General features: G+C 37.1%; 2 protein-coding genes across 8 annotated transcripts in view; one reads left to right on the top strand and one right to left on the bottom strand.

Annotated features, from left to right (window-relative positions):
- Window positions 1-1,348: 1,348 nt before the first annotated feature.
- On the top strand, window positions 1,349-19,615 carry LOC143027087 (uncharacterized). Of its 3 annotated transcripts, XM_076188036.1 has the most exons (4): window positions 1,375-1,525; window positions 10,536-10,675; window positions 13,619-14,514; window positions 15,795-19,615. In XM_076188036.1, the coding sequence occupies exons 2-3, from the start codon at window positions 10,553-10,555 to the stop codon at window positions 14,501-14,503; spliced, it is 1,008 nt and encodes a 335-aa protein (XP_076044151.1). In that variant the 5' UTR covers window positions 1,375-1,525; window positions 10,536-10,552; the 3' UTR covers window positions 14,504-14,514; window positions 15,795-19,615. The 3 variants fall into 3 exon arrangements, with proteins under 3 accessions (XP_076044150.1, XP_076044152.1, XP_076044151.1); XM_076188035.1 differs by lacking the exon at window positions 15,795-19,615 and having other exon boundaries at window positions 1,349-1,459; window positions 13,619-15,777; XM_076188037.1 differs by lacking the exon at window positions 15,795-19,615 and having other exon boundaries at window positions 1,374-1,525; window positions 13,624-15,779.
- The window catches only part of LOC143027086 (uncharacterized), a 41,092-nt gene continuing 37,197 nt past the window's right edge, over window positions 16,576-20,470 (bottom strand). For all 5 annotated transcript variants that reach the window (XM_076188031.1, XM_076188030.1, XM_076188032.1 and 2 more), the window contains one exon: window positions 16,576-20,303. In XM_076188031.1, coding sequence (XP_076044146.1) covers window positions 20,190-20,303 — 114 coding nt within the window. In that variant the 3' untranslated portion in view covers window positions 16,576-20,189. The remainder of the gene's footprint in view (window positions 20,304-20,470) is intronic.

The raw sequence follows: 20,470 nt of genomic DNA, 5'->3' as shown, positions 1-20,470 counted from the left end.
CCCCCCCTCGCACCGCCATTGGATCCACTCTCCTGACTACGCTTCGGATATCGCTCGCTCATCGCTCAAGCCCAACCTGGGGCTAAACAGGAACACTCATGCCCAATCTGGGGCTAATCAGGAACGTGCTACCTAGCTGGGGTTAATCAGCATCTCTACACGCGGGAAGTGAACTCTACTCACTTCCCGTAAGATACATACATACACCTCTCACGAACATAGCCACGCTCCACGCACAAACATCTACACGTACTTTTTCTTCGACTAAAATTCGCTTCCTTTCTAAATGTCTCTCATAATACATCTCATTTCAGTTTACCTCCCACTAAAGATTTTTCCGTTTTTCCACCTTTCTCTACTACTACGCCTCCTACCATTTTCTCAACTTTTGGTGGTTTCAATCCCAGGCGTCGGCGCCGCCGTCCAAGTTCCCTGCTCATTTCTCCTGAGCCATGACCACCAACCGCTCCTAATCGCTCACGAAAAAACGCAAAAATAGCCCTTTTTTTATACACTAATATCTTTTCATTTTCTTACAGACATTCTTCCCCTCCCACAAAAACCGATCCCGCGTAAGCGGATGGTCTTACCTAGCTAGTTCACGGTTCACTCCAGAGCACTCCTCTCCAAGCGGCACTACTCTTCAAGCAGCACTCCTTTCCAAGCAGCAGTCCTCTCCAAGCTTCAAGTTCCCCTTCACTCTCAGACTACGACCTTCCTTCTCGAGCTTAGTGTTAATTAAAAACCCGAGTGCATTAGTGTTATTGTGAGTTTCATTTCCTTGGCTTGTCCGAACCATATCACGACACCAAAGCATCCTACAAATTTATTTAACAAATATAAGCTACACTAGTCGCGCGCTGTTTCGCGCACACTTCTTGCTCAGTGTCTAACACTTACCATATACAACTCTATGATATCCTTCGCATCTCAAACCCTCTGTTCCTAGTGAGATACTGGTTATACAAATTTAGAGAGCTAAGATAGGATATTTATTCCTAAATGTTGGCTAGGAATTACAGAATATCACAGGTAATACTGATCGAGCGCATACGTAGGCTACATTGTGACTTGTCACCCTCGTGACAATATTCTCATTTTCATTCATGATAATATGGGTAAATTTAGGGGTGGTTTGATAAATCATGGAGACAAGTCAACAAACCGGTTTTAGGATTACTTGGAATGACCAAGGCCGGGCCATCCATAATTCAAGTATCCTTAAGAAAACTGTTTTTGTGAGTGATAGATATCGTAATTATATATTGTATGTTGATATTAATTCCTTAGTTAATACAGACCTATATGAATATGCTAGTATAAACAGTGACATAAACTTTGAGGCTATTGGGAAACAACTTTACCTTTTGCTCACTAGGTGGCAATGATGGGAGTTTGTGTACAACAACAATAACAATTCTTCACAACAAGAAACGCTACAGGCACTGAACCATCAATAGTGGGTTTTGTTCCCTTTAAACATCCTGAGATATCATTAGTATCGATAGAAACCCATGTAAATCTGGTAAGATTTTACTAAATTACTTGCTCGGATTGAAGTTGTAGAATGTAGAACTATAATTATTCAGCTAATTCTAATATTATATTTTATTTGTTTAACATTTCAGGGGCCTTTAGTTTTTCCTTCCTTACATAATCAATAATGAGCTCTGTCAATGATTGTTATTTGTGAGAACTTTATGAGTAACGTGCCCTGTTCTTAGCTACATTATACATACATTTTTTCTTTACATATTTCATAAGCCTAAGGCTAAGGAGTCATGTCAAATATTATAATTCAAGTAAATAGTAATAGTATGATTTAACATGTCTGTTCTTAGTTACATTACTTCTTGTTAAATAAATCTGTATCTATGTTTTATAAGAGGACCACAATGGAATTGTGTCATTTTTTTTTTGTCCCCACAATCTTATAGTGTTCTGTAATATTTGCAAAATAAAAAAACCAACAAACAATTCCAATGTATAATGATGTTATGATGACTTTTTGTTCTGTGGATTTAGCCAAATAAAAGGGTAGGTCACATTTTCCTGAACACCAGATAAAAACTTGCCGCAGATACACCAAGTTCACTAAAATCAGGTTTCGTAGTAATACACAGTAGTTCTACAATTTCAATCCAAGTAAGTAAAATTTTACCATTGTTTTAACTATATTCCAAATGAACTCTGATAAGTTGTTTAATTGAGTAATTAGGAGCATGATTTACATGGGTTTCTATTTGTTGCAAATATAACAGCCTCTCAGAAATCAGGTTTTATAGGAATACACAGTAGATAGTTATAACAAAAATTAAAGTAACAACAATAACATAATTCAAAAATAATGATACATGAGCAACAGAGATATTGGTCAGTTTTTAGTTGTGTACACCTACACAATATAGCAATAGAAAATCAATAATTAATTCTGTAAATTATAATATATTAATATATGCGATTTTCTTGGCAGAAACCAAGGTAAATATTCAGTTGTGTACATGGACGCGATATAGCGTTAGAAAATTAATTATTAATTTTGTAAATTATAATGTATCAACGTAATATGCAATATTTTTGGCAGAAATAAGAAACAAAAAAGTTGCCAGAACAGATTTCGTAAGTAACGAAGTCGTGCCAGACGAATGGGATGCCATGTTTGTTATGATAGATGCCGACATCGAAGAAATGAAAAGATGATAAATTTGTCTAACCTAACCTAACGTGTATTTAGTAAATCGGTACCTGTAATTTAAGGTCATCCGGAACGTCGTTGTCGTCATCACAGATGTTGGTGGCCTGTTCAATCACTCTTTCTGGTTGCGGGGTATAGGTTTTTTGTAGCCTAAAGGAATGCATTGATTTCAGCTCCATAGCAATCCTTCAAGAATATATACCTCGCGAGGTACTAGCGGAAGTACCAAGGGTGTACACCAGGCCTCAAATGGACCGGGCAGACAACACTTGACAAACAAGATGGCATCCCAATCCTATGCTAGTGGCTTCGTTCATTAGTATATTTGCTTGTAGCAAGGTATTTTGTATTTTTATTTCCGCCAAGAAAATTGCATATTATGTTCATGTATTATAATCTACAAAATTAATATTTAGTTTTCTGACACTATATTGCATCCATGTACACAACTGAACAAATACTGAAACCAATAACAAAAAAAGTTACTAAAACCTATTTACTAACAAATGAAGTCACGGCAGTTGAATGATACGCCATGTTTATTTTCATAGATGTTGAGGTCAAAGAATTGAAAGGATGATAAATTTGTCTACTATAACCTAACCTAACGTACCTTACCTAACTAACCTATGTAACCTAACCTATATTTAGTAATTCAGTACCTCAGATTCTAAGATCATCCAGGTCATCGTTGTCATCACGGATGCTGATGGCCTGATTATTATTGTATCTCTGGCAGTTAATAGACTACGACAAAACCGAGTGTTCTCTCATAAAATCCAGGGAAGCCCTGTTGTCTTTGTAACAGTGCTTATTAACCTCTTCACTCCGGGGCACATCGCACATCTGGCAGCATTAGCTGCCCGACGTGCGATGTTGCGTCATACAACACAGTTATCTCGAATTATGACAAAAGAAACAATATAGATTTAATATATCTAGACTTTGCAAAAGCTTTTGATACCGTCCCACACGAAAGACTACTTACTAAATTAGCTTTACACGGAATAAGTGGTAGCCTATTAGGTTGGACTAGTAATTGGTTGAATGGTCGAAAACAGAGAGTTGTTTTAAATGGAAAAACTTCTAGATGGAAAAATGTTACAAGTGGAGTTCCTCAGGGTTCCGTTATTGGGCCACTTCTATTCATAGTATATATAAATGATATAGACCATGAACTAAAATCTACTGTTTCCAAATTTGCTGATGATACAAAACTGTGCTGAGTGGCAAATGATCACTCATTTAAGAAGATTTAGATAAATTACAGCAATGGTTAGAAAAGTGGCTAATGAAATTTAACACAAGTAAATGCAAGGTAATGTACACAGGTAAAAATAACAGTAAGTACGATTACAAGTTATTTGGAAATTCATTAACAAAAGTGGATAGTGAAAAAGATCTCAGCGTAATTATCAGTAACGACCTCAAATCATCCAAGCAGTGTATTTCAGCCTCTGAGAAAGCAAATAAGATTCTGGGACTGATTGCGCAATCTTTTGATTTCAAAAGTCCATCACTCATTAACAAGCTATATAAATCGTTAGTTCGTCCACATTTGGAATATGCTGTTTCCGTATGGTCACCGAATCTCATTAAAGACATTGACAGACTGGAAAAAGTACAACGGCAAGCCACAAAACTGATTCCAAATATCAAAAATAAATCATACGAAAATTGACTAAAACATATGAATCTGTTTTCCCTAAAAAAGCGTAGACTCAGAGGTGACTTGATACAGGTCTTTAAGATTTTAAAGGGAATTGACAACATCAAAAGTGACAAAATTTTCATATTGAATGAGAATCAGACAAGAAACAATGGTCTCAAACTGTCCGGAAATAGATTCAATTTGGAAGTGGGTAGAAACAACTTTGCCAACCGTGTAGTTAATGAATGGAATAAACTTCCTGCACAGGTAGTGCAATGTAGTTCAGTTCGAAGCTTTAAGAATCATTTAGATAAATACCTAAATAAGATGCTGTAATGATTATAATTTATCTTATATTATTTGTTTTTGTTTTGTTATCATTTGTCTGTCTGATTTTCATTTATTATTAGTTATATGTCAATTTATTATTATTTACTATTTACCTGTTTGTTTATTATTTAACTATACCTATGCATTTATTTATGTATTTTATTTGTTAATTACATTATTATAGTTTTTATTTATTATTTTATTATTAATATGATTTTTTTTTCGCATCCGACCTAGATATGGATCAAAAGGTCTCCTGTCGGCATGCTCCGCCTTTGTAATCCTTTGTAATAATCGCATTATAAAAAATAAAGTCAGTGCTCAATCGTTCGTTCTCTTCCACCCGTGTATTTTGATAACCATAGAAAATATGATGAAGCCAGTTTAGAGAGAATGTGTCAGGATTAGAACTGGAGAGAGTGAGTGGTTCAAAGTAAAGGTGGGACTGGCGCACTGATAGAATCAGAGGAGGGATTGAAGAAGTGACAGAGTTTGGGAAAGTGTGTGAAAGAAGGAAGTTGAAGATAAATGTGGGTGATAAGATGTACAAGGGGTGAAAGGCAGCAGACTGGAAGTGAGTATTAAGGGAGAGAGACTGGAAGAAGTTTTAGATACTTGGGTGCAAATGTGGCAGGAAAGGGAGGAGTGGAGGTGGAGGTAGAATGTAGATTGAGAAAAGTGAGTAAATGCCGTGGTGGATTACAAATAGTAATGAGAAATAGACATTTGGGAATGGATGCTAAGAGGAGATTGCATGAAGGAGTGATTGTGCCAACAGCACTGTATGGGGCAGAAACATGGCACATAAGAGAGGAAGAGAGAAGTAGTTTGAATGTGTTTGAGATCAGGTGTCTGTGAAGTATGATAGGGGTTACTAGGCTGGATAGAGTGAGAAATGAGGAGGAGAACAGGGGTGGAAAGGGAGCTGGGAGATAGGGTTGATGAAGAAGTATTAGGATGGTTTGGACACATGGAAAGAATGAGTGAAGAAAGACTAGTAAAAGAGGTATGGAAGGTAGATGTGGAGGGAGTGAACATGAGGGGTGACCTAGGATGAGGTGGATGGGGTGAAAGAGGCTTTAAGGAAGAGGGGAATGTCTGTTGAGGAAGGACGGGAGAGGACAAAAAATGGGTGAATGGAGAATGGTTGTATATGGATGAGGTGGAATGGGTGGGGGGATGGGGGGTGAGGTAGTATGTGTGAGAAAAATTTGACGCAGCACAAAGGGATTTCTCCCCGTCTTCTCCTTTTCTGCATGAGGGGATGGAGAGGGGGGGTCGCCGATTTAATGAAGCGGCCTTGCTGTGGATGTGCTGTGTCATGCAACACTGCCTCTGACCCAGGGCAGTGGAGAACATGCAGGGATGACCCGTCATCCAGGAGTTGCCATGATAAGAGGGAGGTTAGAGGCTGGAGGGGAGTGGAGTGTATTAGGGATGGAATGGGTGGGAATGGTTGTCATGCCTTTTTCTCTTTGGCTACCTCCCTTGTATGGGGGAAAAAGCCTTTGGTAAATATATGTATGTATGTATGTATAGTTAAGTGATAAACAAACAGGTGAATAGTAAATAATAATAAATTGACAAATGAATAATAATAAATGAAAATCAAGCAAATAATAAGCAGACAAATAAATAAATAATATAGAATAAATAGCAGTCATTACAGCATCTTGCTTAGATGTTTATCTAAATGAATCTTAAAACTTCAAACTGAACTACATTGCACTGCCTCTGCAGGAAATCTATTCCAATCATTAACTACATGATTGGTGAAGTTGTTTCTACCCACTTCCAAATTAAATATATTTCCTGACAGTTTGAGACAATTATTTCTTGTTGGATTCTCATTCAGAGTAAAAATTTTGTCACTTTTGATGTTGTCAATCCCCTTTATAATCTTAAAGACCTGTATCAAGTCACCTCTGAGCCTACGCTTTTTTAGGGAAAACAGATTCATATGTTTTAGTCAATTGTCTTATGATTTATTTTTTATATTTGGAATCAGTTTTGTGGCTCGCTGTTGTACTTTTTCCAATCTGTCAATGTCTGTAATGAGATTCGATGACCATACGGAAACAGTATACATATTCTAAATGTGGACGAACTAATGATATAAATAGCTTGTTAATGAGAGATGGACTTTTGAAGTCAAAGGATTGCGCAATCAGGCCTAGAATCTTATTTGCTTTCTCAGAGGCTGAAATATACTGCTTAGATGGTTTGAAATCATTACTGATAATTACTCCGAGATCCTTCTCACTATCCACTTTTGTTAACGAATTTCCAAATAACTTGTAATCGTACTTACTGTTATTTTTACCTGTGTGCATAACCTTGCATTTACTTGTGTTAAATTTTATTAGCCACTTTTCAGACCATTGCTATAATTTATCTAAATCATCTAAAATATCTAATTGATTTAAGTGATCATTTGCCATTCCGCACAATTTTGTATCCTCAGCAAATTTGGTCTATATCATTTATATATACTACGAATAGATGTGGCCTAAGAACAGAACCCTGAGGAACTCCATTCGTGTCATTTTTCCATCTAGAAGTTTTGCCATTTAAAACAACTCTGTTTTCGATCATTCAACCAATTTCTAGTCCATCTTAATAGGCTATGACTTACCCCATGTGAAGCTAATTTAGTTAGTAGCCTTTCATGGCGGATGGTATCAAAAGCTTTTGCAAAATCTAAATATATTAAATTTATATTGTTTCTTTTGTCATAATTCAAGATGACTGTTGTAGAATTCAAGTAGTTAGTCGCACAAGAACGTTTCCATCAGAATCCATGCTGGCTATCATTTATCAAACAGTTACTTTCTAAATGATATTCGATAGCATTTCTAATTATAGTTTCCATAATTTTTCCTATGATTAAAGTAAAGCTTATAGGCCTATAGTCATTTGGTTTCTTTTTGTCACATTTTTTGAATATTGGAGTAACGTTAGCTAGCTTCCATTCTCTTGGGACACCTCCAAATATGATGGATTTCTTGAAAATCATTTCTAATGGAGCAATAATCTCATTTTTCATTTCCTTTAAGATTCTTGGATCCCAACCATCAGGCCCTGGTGTTTTATTAACTTTGAGTTTCTCAATACACCTTTTAATTTTTTCTTTTGTTATATTTACCATAGTAAGTTCACCCCTAGATTTTTCACAGGTTTCAGTTTGGAGTTCACTTTGAAGTGTTTTGTTTATGAATACAGTACTGAGCTAAAATAGTAATTTAAAATATCACACATTCCTTCGTTTATATACTCAAGTTGACTGTCAGCAGATAATAGTGGATCAATGTGATTCCTAATAAAAAAAATTTATCTCTAATGTAACTATAGAACTCTGGGATTCTCTTTGGATTATCAGCGATATTCATTTTGTAGTGTTTTCAATTTTTATTGTCTCTGTATTATTATATAACTTTGATAGTCATCAGGTGCACCTGAGCACTTGTATTTCTTATAAGCCTGTCTCTTTTTAGCAATACTTTTTTCAGTTTCTTTGTCAAGCCATTTTGGGCAAGCCTGATTTGGGGGGGCATCTGTCCTTAAATGGGATGTAAGTATGAATCATCTTAGTAAGCATATTTTGAAATATTTCCCACATCTGATCTACAGGTCTTTTGCTTAATTTTGCCTCCCAATCTGTAAACTGAAGCTCCTGATGTAATCCTATGAACTGAGCTTAAATAAAATTGGGTATTTTAGATTCACAAGTATCTATTCTAAAAAAAATTAGCAGTTTGAATCTAAGTTGTGATCACTATTTGCAATAGTTTCACCAAGTTTTACATTGGTTATCATGCTTTCATGGCTAGTAATCAATAGATCAAGTAAGTTTCCTTGTCTTGTTGGCTCTTTTACATGCTAAACTAAGTAATTGTCACCGAGAAAATCTATCAAGCGACTACCTATATGGCCATGTTCAAGGGCCATCCAATCAACGTCAGTAAAATTGAAATCACCCATTATCAATAAGTCCTGGTTGCAGAAACTAGACAGTTCTTGAAACAAAAGTTTATTGTCTGCTAATGATAATGTTTTTGGCCTATATATTACACTTACATTAATTTTTTGTCCATTTGTTTGGATTAATTCTACCCACAAACTATCATATGCATCCTGTTTTACTTTCTCTAAAACACAGGCATGGACATTGTTTTTAACATACAACAGAACACCCCCACCTTTCTTGTGGTTTCTATCCTGATGAAAGTGTTTAAATCCCGCAATATTAAATTCAGCTTCAAACTCTTTACCATTTAACCATGTCTCAGTTATTCCTATCATATCAAGATTTTCACTTTTGACATACACCTGTATTTCTTGGAATTTATTCCTAATATTATGTACATGGTATGAAGAAACTCATGATTATTTCTTTTTGACAGGTTTTGTATTTCAACATCATGTCTTGCATTATAATTTTGTTTTTTATTGACACATTGCTCTATAATGACATTTGGTCCTTAATTGACATTCAGTGCCTCATGGACATATGCCCCATCACGGACATTTGATCCCTCACAGTCATTTGATCTCTTATGTACACTTTGCCCCCCTACGTCACCGCATTCCACACTGGCCACCCATTGTTCGCTGACATTCTGTCCGGCATCCCTTCCTAAAATGATATTCTGTCCTCCACTAACATTATATCCTACCAGGATATTTTGTCCTCTACTATCATTGAATACCATTGTGATATTTTTTTCCTCCACTATCATTATATCCCATCTTGATATTTTGTCCTCCACTATTAATACATCCCATAGTGATATTTTGTCCTTTGACATTACATCCTAATGTAATATTTCCTCTACTGACATTATATCCGAAAATATTTTGTCCTTCATTGACATATTGCTCTACATTATTACTATACCCTACTCTGTTTTCCCCAGCCAGACCAGCCAGTCCACTATTACTATACCTTCCTTCTTCAGGCACTCTGTATGACACCCATTCAATTCAGGAGTCATGCCTGTTCTTATAATTTTCAGAGCTACTTGCATTTCACCTTTTCTTGTTTCTCTTCCATTTTCTTCTCCTATCACCGTTATTTTCTTAGCGGCTCTCACTGCTTCCACCAATTCCTCCCTGTCCTCCTCCACATTCAACAGTTCTCTAAAATACTTTGGCCATCTTCCCTTTACAGCCTCCTCAACCATCAAGAACTGTCCATCCGTACCTTTTACCTTTCCTTCTCTACTTGACTTACCTCCCCTTCCTCTCTTGATTTCCTTCCAAAACAAGTTTTTATTGCTTTCAATAATGGGGGGGAGGGCATTGGGAAGGAGGGGTGCCTGTTGGAGGGGGGGAGTGGAGAGTGGTTGTGTATGGATGATGCTGTGATGCAAGGAAGGGAGTAGGTGGGTGATAGGTGGTTAGGGAGTGTGTGAATATTTCAATGCAGCTCAAAGGGATTTCTCCCAGTCTTCTCTTTTTCTGTATGAGGGGATGGAGAGGGGTTGCCAATTAAATGAAGTGGCCTTGCTATGGATGTGCTCTGTCTTGCTGCAGTGAGATGCAGGGATGACCCATTGTCCATGAGAAAAAGAAAAAAAAAAGGAGAGGGGGTTGGTAAATGGGAGTGGAATATATGGGGATGAAATGGGTGGAAATGGATTTGTCTTTGACTTTGGCTACCTCCCTTGTAAGGGGGGGAAAAAGCCCTTGGTAAATGGAATAATGGTTGATATTATTATTTGATGTCATTGTCATCCATAATATATTGTATACTGGTAACTAGTTGCCGCCATTTCCTACACCCAGTGACTCAGTGATATTTAGGGACTAACAATAATACCCAAAAGTGTGTAGAAATAATTTTATTTTAATTTGCAGGATTGCAAGGTTGAACTATGAGAATGGATTTAAGGAGAAGGAGTCGTATTGCTGCCTTAGGTGCAATTATATTTTCCATTACTGGTGATACACAGAAACGGAGAATGAGATTTCTTGAAGCATTCTACAATGAAACTAAGGTGAAGAAAGCTTGTATTTTGTTATAATTCAAAATTAAACTTTCATGTTTTTAAATTTACTATGATTTAGTACATCCATAACCTTTGGCAAAGGTTGTCTAGAATTCCATGGACTTGGAGTAGGCATATGACAGGGTTGGCAGGGATTGTGGAATATGTTGTATATAATGTGGTTAGGTGACATTTCATCATTCATCATCTTATCACCAGACACATCATCATACGAATTTTAATCATGCGTCAGATCATCATCAGACAATTCGCCACCTGACATTTCATCACCAATACATTTCACCACTGGGCTTTTCATCACCATTACATTTAATCAATATGACTTTTCATCACAATCGTATAACTGTAAATGCATTAAGTGATAACCTTGCAATTTTTCATATATGATAGTTAATTTTAAGAAAGTTTTACATCAACAGATAGTATGTTATATGTAAATGATCTGTCAAGGAGCATAAAAAAAATTTTGTTTGAAAAATATTATAAGACAATACACAAGGAAAATTTGACAAAAAAAAAGTACACATATAAAATTAAAAATTAAAGTACAGTCGAACCTCAAAAGCCCGGACTAATTGGGGGGAAGGGTGGTCCGGTCATGCCAAAAGTCCGGTCATCGAAAATATCGCCGAAACACCCGTAGATTTTCGTAGCGGTATACGTATAGGTAATGTATGATATGGCATAGAAACACATAAGAATAATACTCTAACACTAATAATAACAATACTGTAATAATAATACTAATAATTCTGTAATAATAACTGTAATACAGGCATGTAAATGTACTGTACTGTATTTTTTATTACATACACTGTAAATATCGGAAGGTATGCACGCGGGACAGTGGTGGCGGCCAGGGTTGCCGCGTTTTCTACACTGCCGTGTAGAATGGGAGTGTTGCCATACCGGGGCATACATTTTTCTCGGGCGTGTGCAGACTTTCATAGCAAGATATACTTGTCAAACTTTGACAAAATGTTGGTTCTAGTTTTTTTAATTCTTGAATGTATATAAGGCCCCCATGCCCTAACATATTCAGTAAGATATAAAAATTATTTTTTTTATATTATTATTGCTAAAAGAAAGCTGAAACTTTAGCGTACAATTTTTTTCTACACGGTAAAAACGTATCTTTTGGGGTATGATATTTTATAAGTAACACAATTACCAATAAAAGTCATATTTTGATGTACCATTTATTATTTGATAACTAGTTCTATGATTTTTAAACAAAAGTTTGAGTTTTTGAATGTTTTTAACAGCCCGCTGATATGTAGAAAAAATTTCCTCATGTCCTTGTGCAGTTGCCACATGCCGCTATTTTACTACATTTTGGTACAAAATTCTACGAAACTGCAGCCCTGGTGGCGGCTTGACTGGGCTGGGTTTGAGTACACGTGTACGGCCGTCGCTGCCACCTACTGGACAAATAGGGAACTTCGCTTGAAAAGTCCGCCCTTTGTTCATTTCAACCGGTCATACGAGGGCCCGGGCTTTCGAGGTTTGACTGTATTTTATAGCTTTACAGTAGTAAAATTGTAATTCGTAATTTATTTATTTGCATGAAGAATATTGAACTGCTTTGAGATATGTGATAGTACTTGATTGCCTGAACTGATTAACAATTTGTTGTATATTTCTTTTAACAGATAAGTATTCCTTAACAGGTGGCAAATCTGTGCCAGCAATTCCTTGCATTAAATTTAATCAATGAAGAGTAATGTCTTCAAGTATTCTGTCCAAAAATGTCCATAATGTTGGATGGCTGCACTGCCTTCCATCTTGTACAATGGGTATTATTTGTCTGTTTGAAAATATGTATGGAAGTGAAACTGTGACATGTTGTTTATGTCTAGCAAAAGGATAAGAACAGAACAGGCTTGAAGGTAAGATGATATTTGTATACACTGTCAGGGGGCACAGCTACACAAAGCACCAATCAGATGCATCTGGTTACTTCTGGTGAAAGTGGTCAGCTTAACTCGTACAATTCTGTCATGACTACCAACTGTACAGTAACATCGATTCAGTTGTTTCACTGATCTCCCACGAACACCTAAAACCACCAACCTATATTTATTTGAGTGACTGTACATACATTATGTGCCCTAGCCATTTTATAGTTTGTATGTTTGTACTAAACCATTTCACAAATTGTACAATGGTTAGAAAAGAGTGAATATCTGATTAAGCGTCATATGATGAAATGAGCAATGATTAACTGTCAAATGATGAAATGTCTTTCTGACAAAAAGACGAGTGGTTAATTGTCAGGTGATGAAATGTCGTGTGATAAAATGACGAGTAATGAAAAGTCATAACACCTATAATGCATGGGATGGGAGAAGTCAATTGAGGGTAGTCAGAAGTTTTTATTTAAGTAGTAGAGTATGTGTGAAGTTCAAGAATGGAGATAATGAATGGTTTGAAGTAATGAGTATGGAAAGCAGAAGTAGGTGGAGGAAGACCAAGAATGTTGTGGATGGCCAGGATAAAGGGACCATTGGATTCAAGAGGAATGCCTATTGAATAGGGAAAAAAAGTGGAAACAATAGGAGTGAATGGAGAGAGATTGTAAATGATTGATGCATCCCAAAAGGGTTTTCTTTTTGTCTGCTCCATAAATTATTTGAGTGAATGAGGAAGGGGTTGCCATATGATGTAGTGGGGGTAGACTGGCTCTAACTGTCAGGTCCTACTATGGAGGTATCTCATTGAATTGCCTTTTACCCAAGCAATGGGACAGAGCAGAGGAATGACACTACATCCACAAGGCACTGAAATGGGAGGGGTATGGGATGGGTTCTGGTGAGTGTAGGATGGGTGTGGGTTAGGGGAATGCTTTGACTTGGCCATGTAACCTTTTGGTTAGTTATAAGATAATGATTTGTTTATTCAAAATTCATTATGTGTGCTTTTTTTTTCCAGAGAAGAGCTCGTATGAAACGTAAAAGAGAAGAAAAAGCAGCAAAGGCTGAGAAAGCTTCACCGAACACAAAACCTGAGGAAAAAGTAAATGATTCAAGTACAAGAAATTTTTGTATGGTGGAGCACAGTAATGGAATATGTGAATGCATGAAATTGGTACCTCCTTCAATGATTTCAAATAAGTCAAGTGGGGAGAATGGTAAAATAAACAAGAACTCAGGAAAAAAGTCTGCGCCAGCCAAAGCAAGTAAATCTGATAAAGAAAAAAGTGAGAGTTTTCTTCCAGAATCTGATGGAACTCAAAACAAATTTGCAAATCTTCCAATAATTAAGTGTCCATATTGTGATCAGCCATTTAAATACAAGACTAACTTGAATAATCATGAAGAGTTTGTTCATGGTATTGTTCGTAAAGAGCCCAAACGTAAACAAGCACATAATCTGTCTAGTTATAAATGTAAGATATGTTCAGCAACTTATAAAACTGTAGTAAACTTGTCAAAACATCTACGGAAGCATGGTGACCGTGACCATGAATTTAGGTGCAAGACATGTGGAGTCAGTCTAAAGGGTAAAGATCTGATAAAATTCCATGTAAGCAGTAGCAGAAGGAAAGTACTCAACAGGTGCAGTTTGTGTAGAGCGGAATCCAAGAAGAACCCTAAAGTTAAGGTTGGAACTGAATCGGATGATGGAGAGAAAGACCCACAATTCATTTTGGGCAAAAAGATTCCTGAAGAGCAAATACAAGCATTGGAGGAAGATGATCACATGGAGAGTGTTCTTACTAATCTAAAACGTGATCCCACAGATGCAGATGTTCTTACAATCAAACATGAACCTGTGGACTCTGGTATCAAAGAAGAAATGGATCATATTTGGTAATGGTCCTGAAGGTGACTTTGGTTAATTATATCTCTCTACATCATGAATTTGAGGTGCCAAAGTAACAGGGATGGAAGAGGGTGGAGGGGAGTGGAGTATGTTAGGGATGGAATGGGTGGGAGTGGTTTTTATGCCTTTATTTTTTGGCTACCTCCTTTATAAGGGTGAAAAAGCCTTTGGTATATGTATGTACATCGTGAATTAGTCATCACCTGCAAATTGAGGTGGCTAAGCATGGAAAAGAAAAATCCTCACTCCTTTCACTCGCAACACAATTTCACACCTTTCCACAAAAAATATGTAAAGATGGCATCTCATCACTTTCCTAGCCCAAATTCCAGATCATCCCCAATGACCTTTCATGGAACAAGTGCCTCAGTATATACTTTCTTCTCCATTTCTTTATCACCCACTAATATTGCTCATTTGACATCCTGAACGAATATGGATTCTTGTGGGTTCATTTACTCCATCCATTGTTTCCTTGGTATACCCCTAGTTCTTACTCTCAGTCCCACTAATTTCTCCATCCTTTGAGGATATCTATTTCCAACTTCACTTAAGGCACAAGACAATGTGAAGATCTTTGAACATGGGGCAGTTGTCATTGATCTGTAGTTTTGTGGTACAAAGTTCAGGGTGGATCTTGTACCATACATATGGGTTCACATGGAATATTATACAAATTAACCCCATCCATACAATGACGCCTGCATAGACATCATGAGGCTCGAGTGAATATATGAGGATACCAGTATTGGCATCTTGATATATTTATTTTGTAGTTGTAGCTGAGTGACCCCATATTCTGTGAGCTGGCCTGATTATATTTTCTGTGGTTATTGATATTCAGAGTGAAAGGGAACAAGTAATACATCTGTAACTTTGTATTTTATAACACGAGTATTGTGATGCATCATCGTACATCAGGCAGCTGATGCTGCCTGCATGAATTTAACTCTTGTTGAAGAGGTTAATACTGTAGCTGTAGGGGATGGGTGTGACTCTTCCTCCACAAGAGCTAAAAGGGAGGGGCTATGAACAAGTTTTTGGATGGGGGAAAAGAGTTTTTGGTATATATATATGTACACAAATTCCAAGTGATTATAAAGTTGTCAAATAAATGTGATTAATTAACATTCTTAGTTTGTGGATTTTACAATACAGGATTCTTTTAAGTGGTACTCGATGGTTGGTCTAATACCACTTGGGTTTCCTGCAGATTTAGATTTCTAACAACTTGGAATTTTGTTAGTCATTTGGTAATCTTTCTTATTTTTTATGCTTGCAGGCCAAGCAGGTTAGAGCATTGCTATTTGTGATGAAGGTTGAAATGATGGTAGTTCAAACCCTGTTGCCAGCAAGTTGGACCAAGAGCTTAGTTCAGTGGATTCCACGCTACATAGTCCTCTGGAAGTGGCACTGTCCTAGCCTCCTGAGAGGGTGTTTGCAATGTTGAAGTGTATCATTTTTAACTTATAAGGTATGGACACCATCTCCAGACTAGGCCCAAGATCTGTCTACTTCAACTGTATTTTCTCAACTTTTTAACACAAGGAAAGCTTGCAGCTATTTCTTCCTCTCCTACTAAAGCTGGTGATAAATCCCCACAGAAATACAACATATGATCAGTCTCTTTCCAGAGGATTCTTTGGGACACCCCAAGGATCATTGCCATCTACTGTCAGGGTGCAGGTATCCAGTCAGTTATTTTGAGGTAACAAGTTCTCTATCCTGGAAGAAGTTAGGGAATGTTGGTTGTGATGTAGCGTTGAGAGAGTATATTTCCTCATTGGCTCGTAGGAGGAGGTAAAAGGGAACAGTCACTAGTTGTCAATTCTCCTCGTGTGAAAAAAGTGGAGGAAAGATAGTTGAAGTTGATAAGAGATTTTGGGCTCAGTCTGGGGACTGAGTGCCAACCATTCAGGGATGGACCTCCAAATGGAGGTGACCAGAATGACTGGTTTTAAAAATGGACAGCAAAGCTGTCCATATTGCAAGGCCACATCCAGGTACTTGATAAAGAATTACTACGAGAGGCAACCCTAACTCAAGTTCAAATAGAAAAGCACTTTACTCTAAAATTTTTATTTTAGAAGAATTCAGGTCCTGTGCTCAAAATACATGAGATTAACTTCCAGCATTCACACATGGCTTGAAAACAAACCATATAATTATTCTAAACCAATCATTACATTCTAAAAAGTACTTACAATAAAACTTCAAAGCACTTTACAATAACCTATGCAGCAACTACTCTGTCACACAAAACTGATCAAACACACACACTGTAACACCGAGGTAAAATACTGCCCAAAATGCCATATAATGGCATGATATGAAACCTTGATAAACTTCTGGTATCACAACTTGCCCAAGTTAACTCTTCCATCCCATTCAATCTAACAAATATTTCAAATTCCGATTTTCCGAGTCAGGTACAACAAAAAACCCCTCTAAAACCTCTCCCACCAGGAGAGTATACACACATTCTGGCATTTATACAGGGACACCACAAATCCATCTATGATGATAAATTCATCACTCTCATTATAAAAAACACTATTTCAATGTGGCAGAGATTTGCTTCACAAACATTGCTGAGTAGTTTGTGGATATTAGTTTAATTATTGCCCCACACCCTCCAATTTTTATGGTTTCCTGTAAATTGATATGATCAGGTAACATATAGGAACACTTCTATGACTCCCATGGGACCATTGACAGGAACCTACTATTGGATGAATATCAGAATTATTTCCCTGCTACCCAACTTCAAAATGCATCAGCACTCACCACCACCAGTAGGTACAGCCTCATGGGGATGAAATTTGGTAGAACCAGGTCCAAGATTTCTACCTCTTTACTATATTGTCTCTATCTTGTGGATGAAAGGTCAGCTGTTTCCCACTACACCAGTAGTCAAGGGCAATGCAACAAGGCAGTCCTTCCACAACAGGGCTAGACATAGCTGGTTTACCCTAATTTATCTAACCAATTTCACCTGCACAAAATAATTTATGAAGCAGTTGAAAAAGAGCATTTCTTTTATATCGTCATCCTTTCATCTATTTGCAGGCTGTTCTGGCCTTTTGCACTCTCCATGTGCATCCAAAACTCCCATCACCCCACTTTCTTCCTCTCGAGCTCAATCCACTCCTGCTTTCCACATGCTCTCACCACCTTGGCATTTTCCAGTCTACCCTGTCTGACAGTCCTTTACACCATTTTCTGCTTCACTATCCATTCTTGTAAATGCCATCATATTTCTCAAACATTTCATAATAGAAATCATGATTGTCTTGCTATCTCACTAAAATTCCAGTCCCTGCTCTCTAGCATTTATTCCAAAATGATTTAAGGCAAATGTGAAGCTACATGTGTTGTGATGTTGCCATGGTTGTTCAATGGGGGTGGTAAGGGAGATCACAATGTTAGGCAGTTATGGATTTCATAAGCAAGAATAGAGGAACTGAGGTGAACCAGTTATTTGTGGAAACACTGCTTGTGGGTCTAAGGAATTAAGCAGTTGGTGAGTGTTTTGAGACAGGTCTGGGGAAAAAAAAAGTGATGAGATGTACAAAGAATGATGATAGTGGCAGGTAATGTGGGGAGTGAGATGCTGGAGAGAGAAAAATTTCATCTGGGGCCAGATATGACTGAATGGAGGGGTGGATGTGGTGGTGAATTGTAATGAAAGCAAGTAGATGTCTGGCTAAAATGTAGTTATGAGTAGTAGATATTTGGGGATGAATGCAGTGTAAGAAGGGGTAATTTCCCCCATGGCACTGCAAGGAACAAGGACTTGGAATGTAAAGAAGGCAGAAAGGAAGTATGAACTTATCTAATATGACAGGGTAGATCAAAGAGTTTGATGGTGATTTGGACATGTGGAAATCATGAACAAGGAAAGTAGAAATGGATTGAATGAACCTAAGAGGAAGACAATGAGATAAATGGATGGGATTATAGGGATTTAACAGAGAGTGCATGGAGATTGCGAAAGGATGATGCAGTCTAAAGGAATATTCTTTTAATCAACACTATAAATAATTCAGAGTAGATGGGAATGGAGAGGGGGATTGCTGATTACAGGAAACTGCATTACTACACTGCTTCTGACCCAGGGCAGTGGGTGGGAGATGGGGATGATCTTTCATCCACGAGGAGCCAAGGGGGGGGGGGGGAGTCCTTGGTATAGAGATAGATAGGGATGTGTATGACGAAGCAGTGGTAAACAAGCTATGGATGCCTGGCCCTGCTATGGAAGCACCACACTTTGCAGCATTGCCCATGACCACAGCAGTATAGCAAGACAAGTATAACCCTTCACTCACAAAGTAGATGGCTGGAGTTTTGTGTATGGAGTAGGTGAGTGCCTTGTCTTTGCTATGCCCTTCTTAAGGAGGAAAGGGAATTCATTCTGCCGGGGATCTTCAATTAGCTACTTTTGTAGTTCATTATTATTTACTAATTTTTCTTGATAACATGTTTACATCAATGTTGTTATTCCAAAAGGAAAAGAAAATATATATATATATATATATATACATATATATATATTTGAACAAACTTCTGCCACACTAGAATAAACAGACAATATCACACAAAACAAGAAAAACCAAAAAATACAAAGAACAGGTCATTCAAGATATAAAATTTTTAGAATAATTATTTAGGCCTACAATTATATCACTGTACACCATCAGGCTTCAAAGCCCTGTAATGAGTATTTACAGCCTCCAAACTCCCAAATTACTCAACAGCAAACAATGCAAATTTAAAAAACAACTTGTCCAGTATTTTCTTAAGAATATACCAACATCTAATTTAAGTGAAATCTCTTACTCCTAATGTGAGCCTGGAAGCCACCATGAAACAAACTTTTCAAACACTAAGAATTAAATGCATTCTATTAAATAATTAACTGTACTGTATGCACACTATTCTGACCATGTTGTTCCTTCCCTTTAATCAAGTATTTTTCCAATGAAAACTGCCTTAATTCTTCAAAATTATAATTTTCCAACTATTATGGATTAAACCTTTCTCAAAACTAAATCTTAGAACTTCCTCTTGGTTAATGATAATATATGGTCTTTTCAATATCTTTATAAAAAGCATAGTACACAGTTCCTCAATACCTCTGTAAGTCCATTAATTCAATCCAGACATTGTCCTGGCAATCTCTTGCAGGAGGTCCATGGCCCCTAGGAATTAATAAATGGACAGGAACACCTATCAAACATGAAAGTTTTCCCTTGTTAAGTTCAAGCAGCTATACCCCCCATCCCCAATGTGTCATAGTCACTAAAATCATTTGGTTCATTATGGACACATTGCAATGTTAACATGTCAGGCTCATAATCCAGAGCAATGTTTTTCTCATAATATTTCTCCCATAGTAACTTTCTCCTTGCTTGTCAAATTTAATGAAATTAAATATATCGTCTCCTGCATTGTTCTCTACGACTACTAGAGCCACAAGACATGCTTTCTAATTTGGTAGTCCAGGTTTAAGACCTATGCATGGACTATTCAGTGATTTTGGAAGGCCATCCGGGTTCCAAGAAAACTGCAACCCCCCCACCGACGAAGTATGGTTATGTCACACACTGAAAAGCTCATTATTATTTTTTTTTATCTATTTATTTTTTTTCCCTCTCTCTCTAAGAAATCTTCCACTCTAATCTGTGTCAGAGTGGGCATGCTTCTTCATTGATTTCAGTGCTTTCTCCCTCAATCTTCTCTCTAACTCCTCTCCTCCAATTTGCTCTCCTTCTGACTCGCTCTCAGTTTCCTGAAAAGAGAAGTATATGTTAAGATGGATCATTTAAATCTCCTTAAGAACTATGTCACACTTCAGCAAGTGACAAACTTCACAAGATTTAGTAAATTCAAGTCACCAAATTTGGCTCATTTAATTACTATGCATTATGACTTAAAAAGCTCAAAATAGCTTAATAT

The sequence above is a fragment of the Oratosquilla oratoria genome, chromosome 7, assembly GCF_046742065.1.
Source record: "Oratosquilla oratoria isolate Oo_2021 chromosome 7, ASM4674206v1, whole genome shotgun sequence".
NCBI lineage: Eukaryota > Metazoa > Arthropoda > Malacostraca > Stomatopoda > Squillidae > Oratosquilla > Oratosquilla oratoria.
Note: the sequence above shows the minus strand (reverse complement) of the source record. Positions and strands in the feature narration are given on the sequence as shown.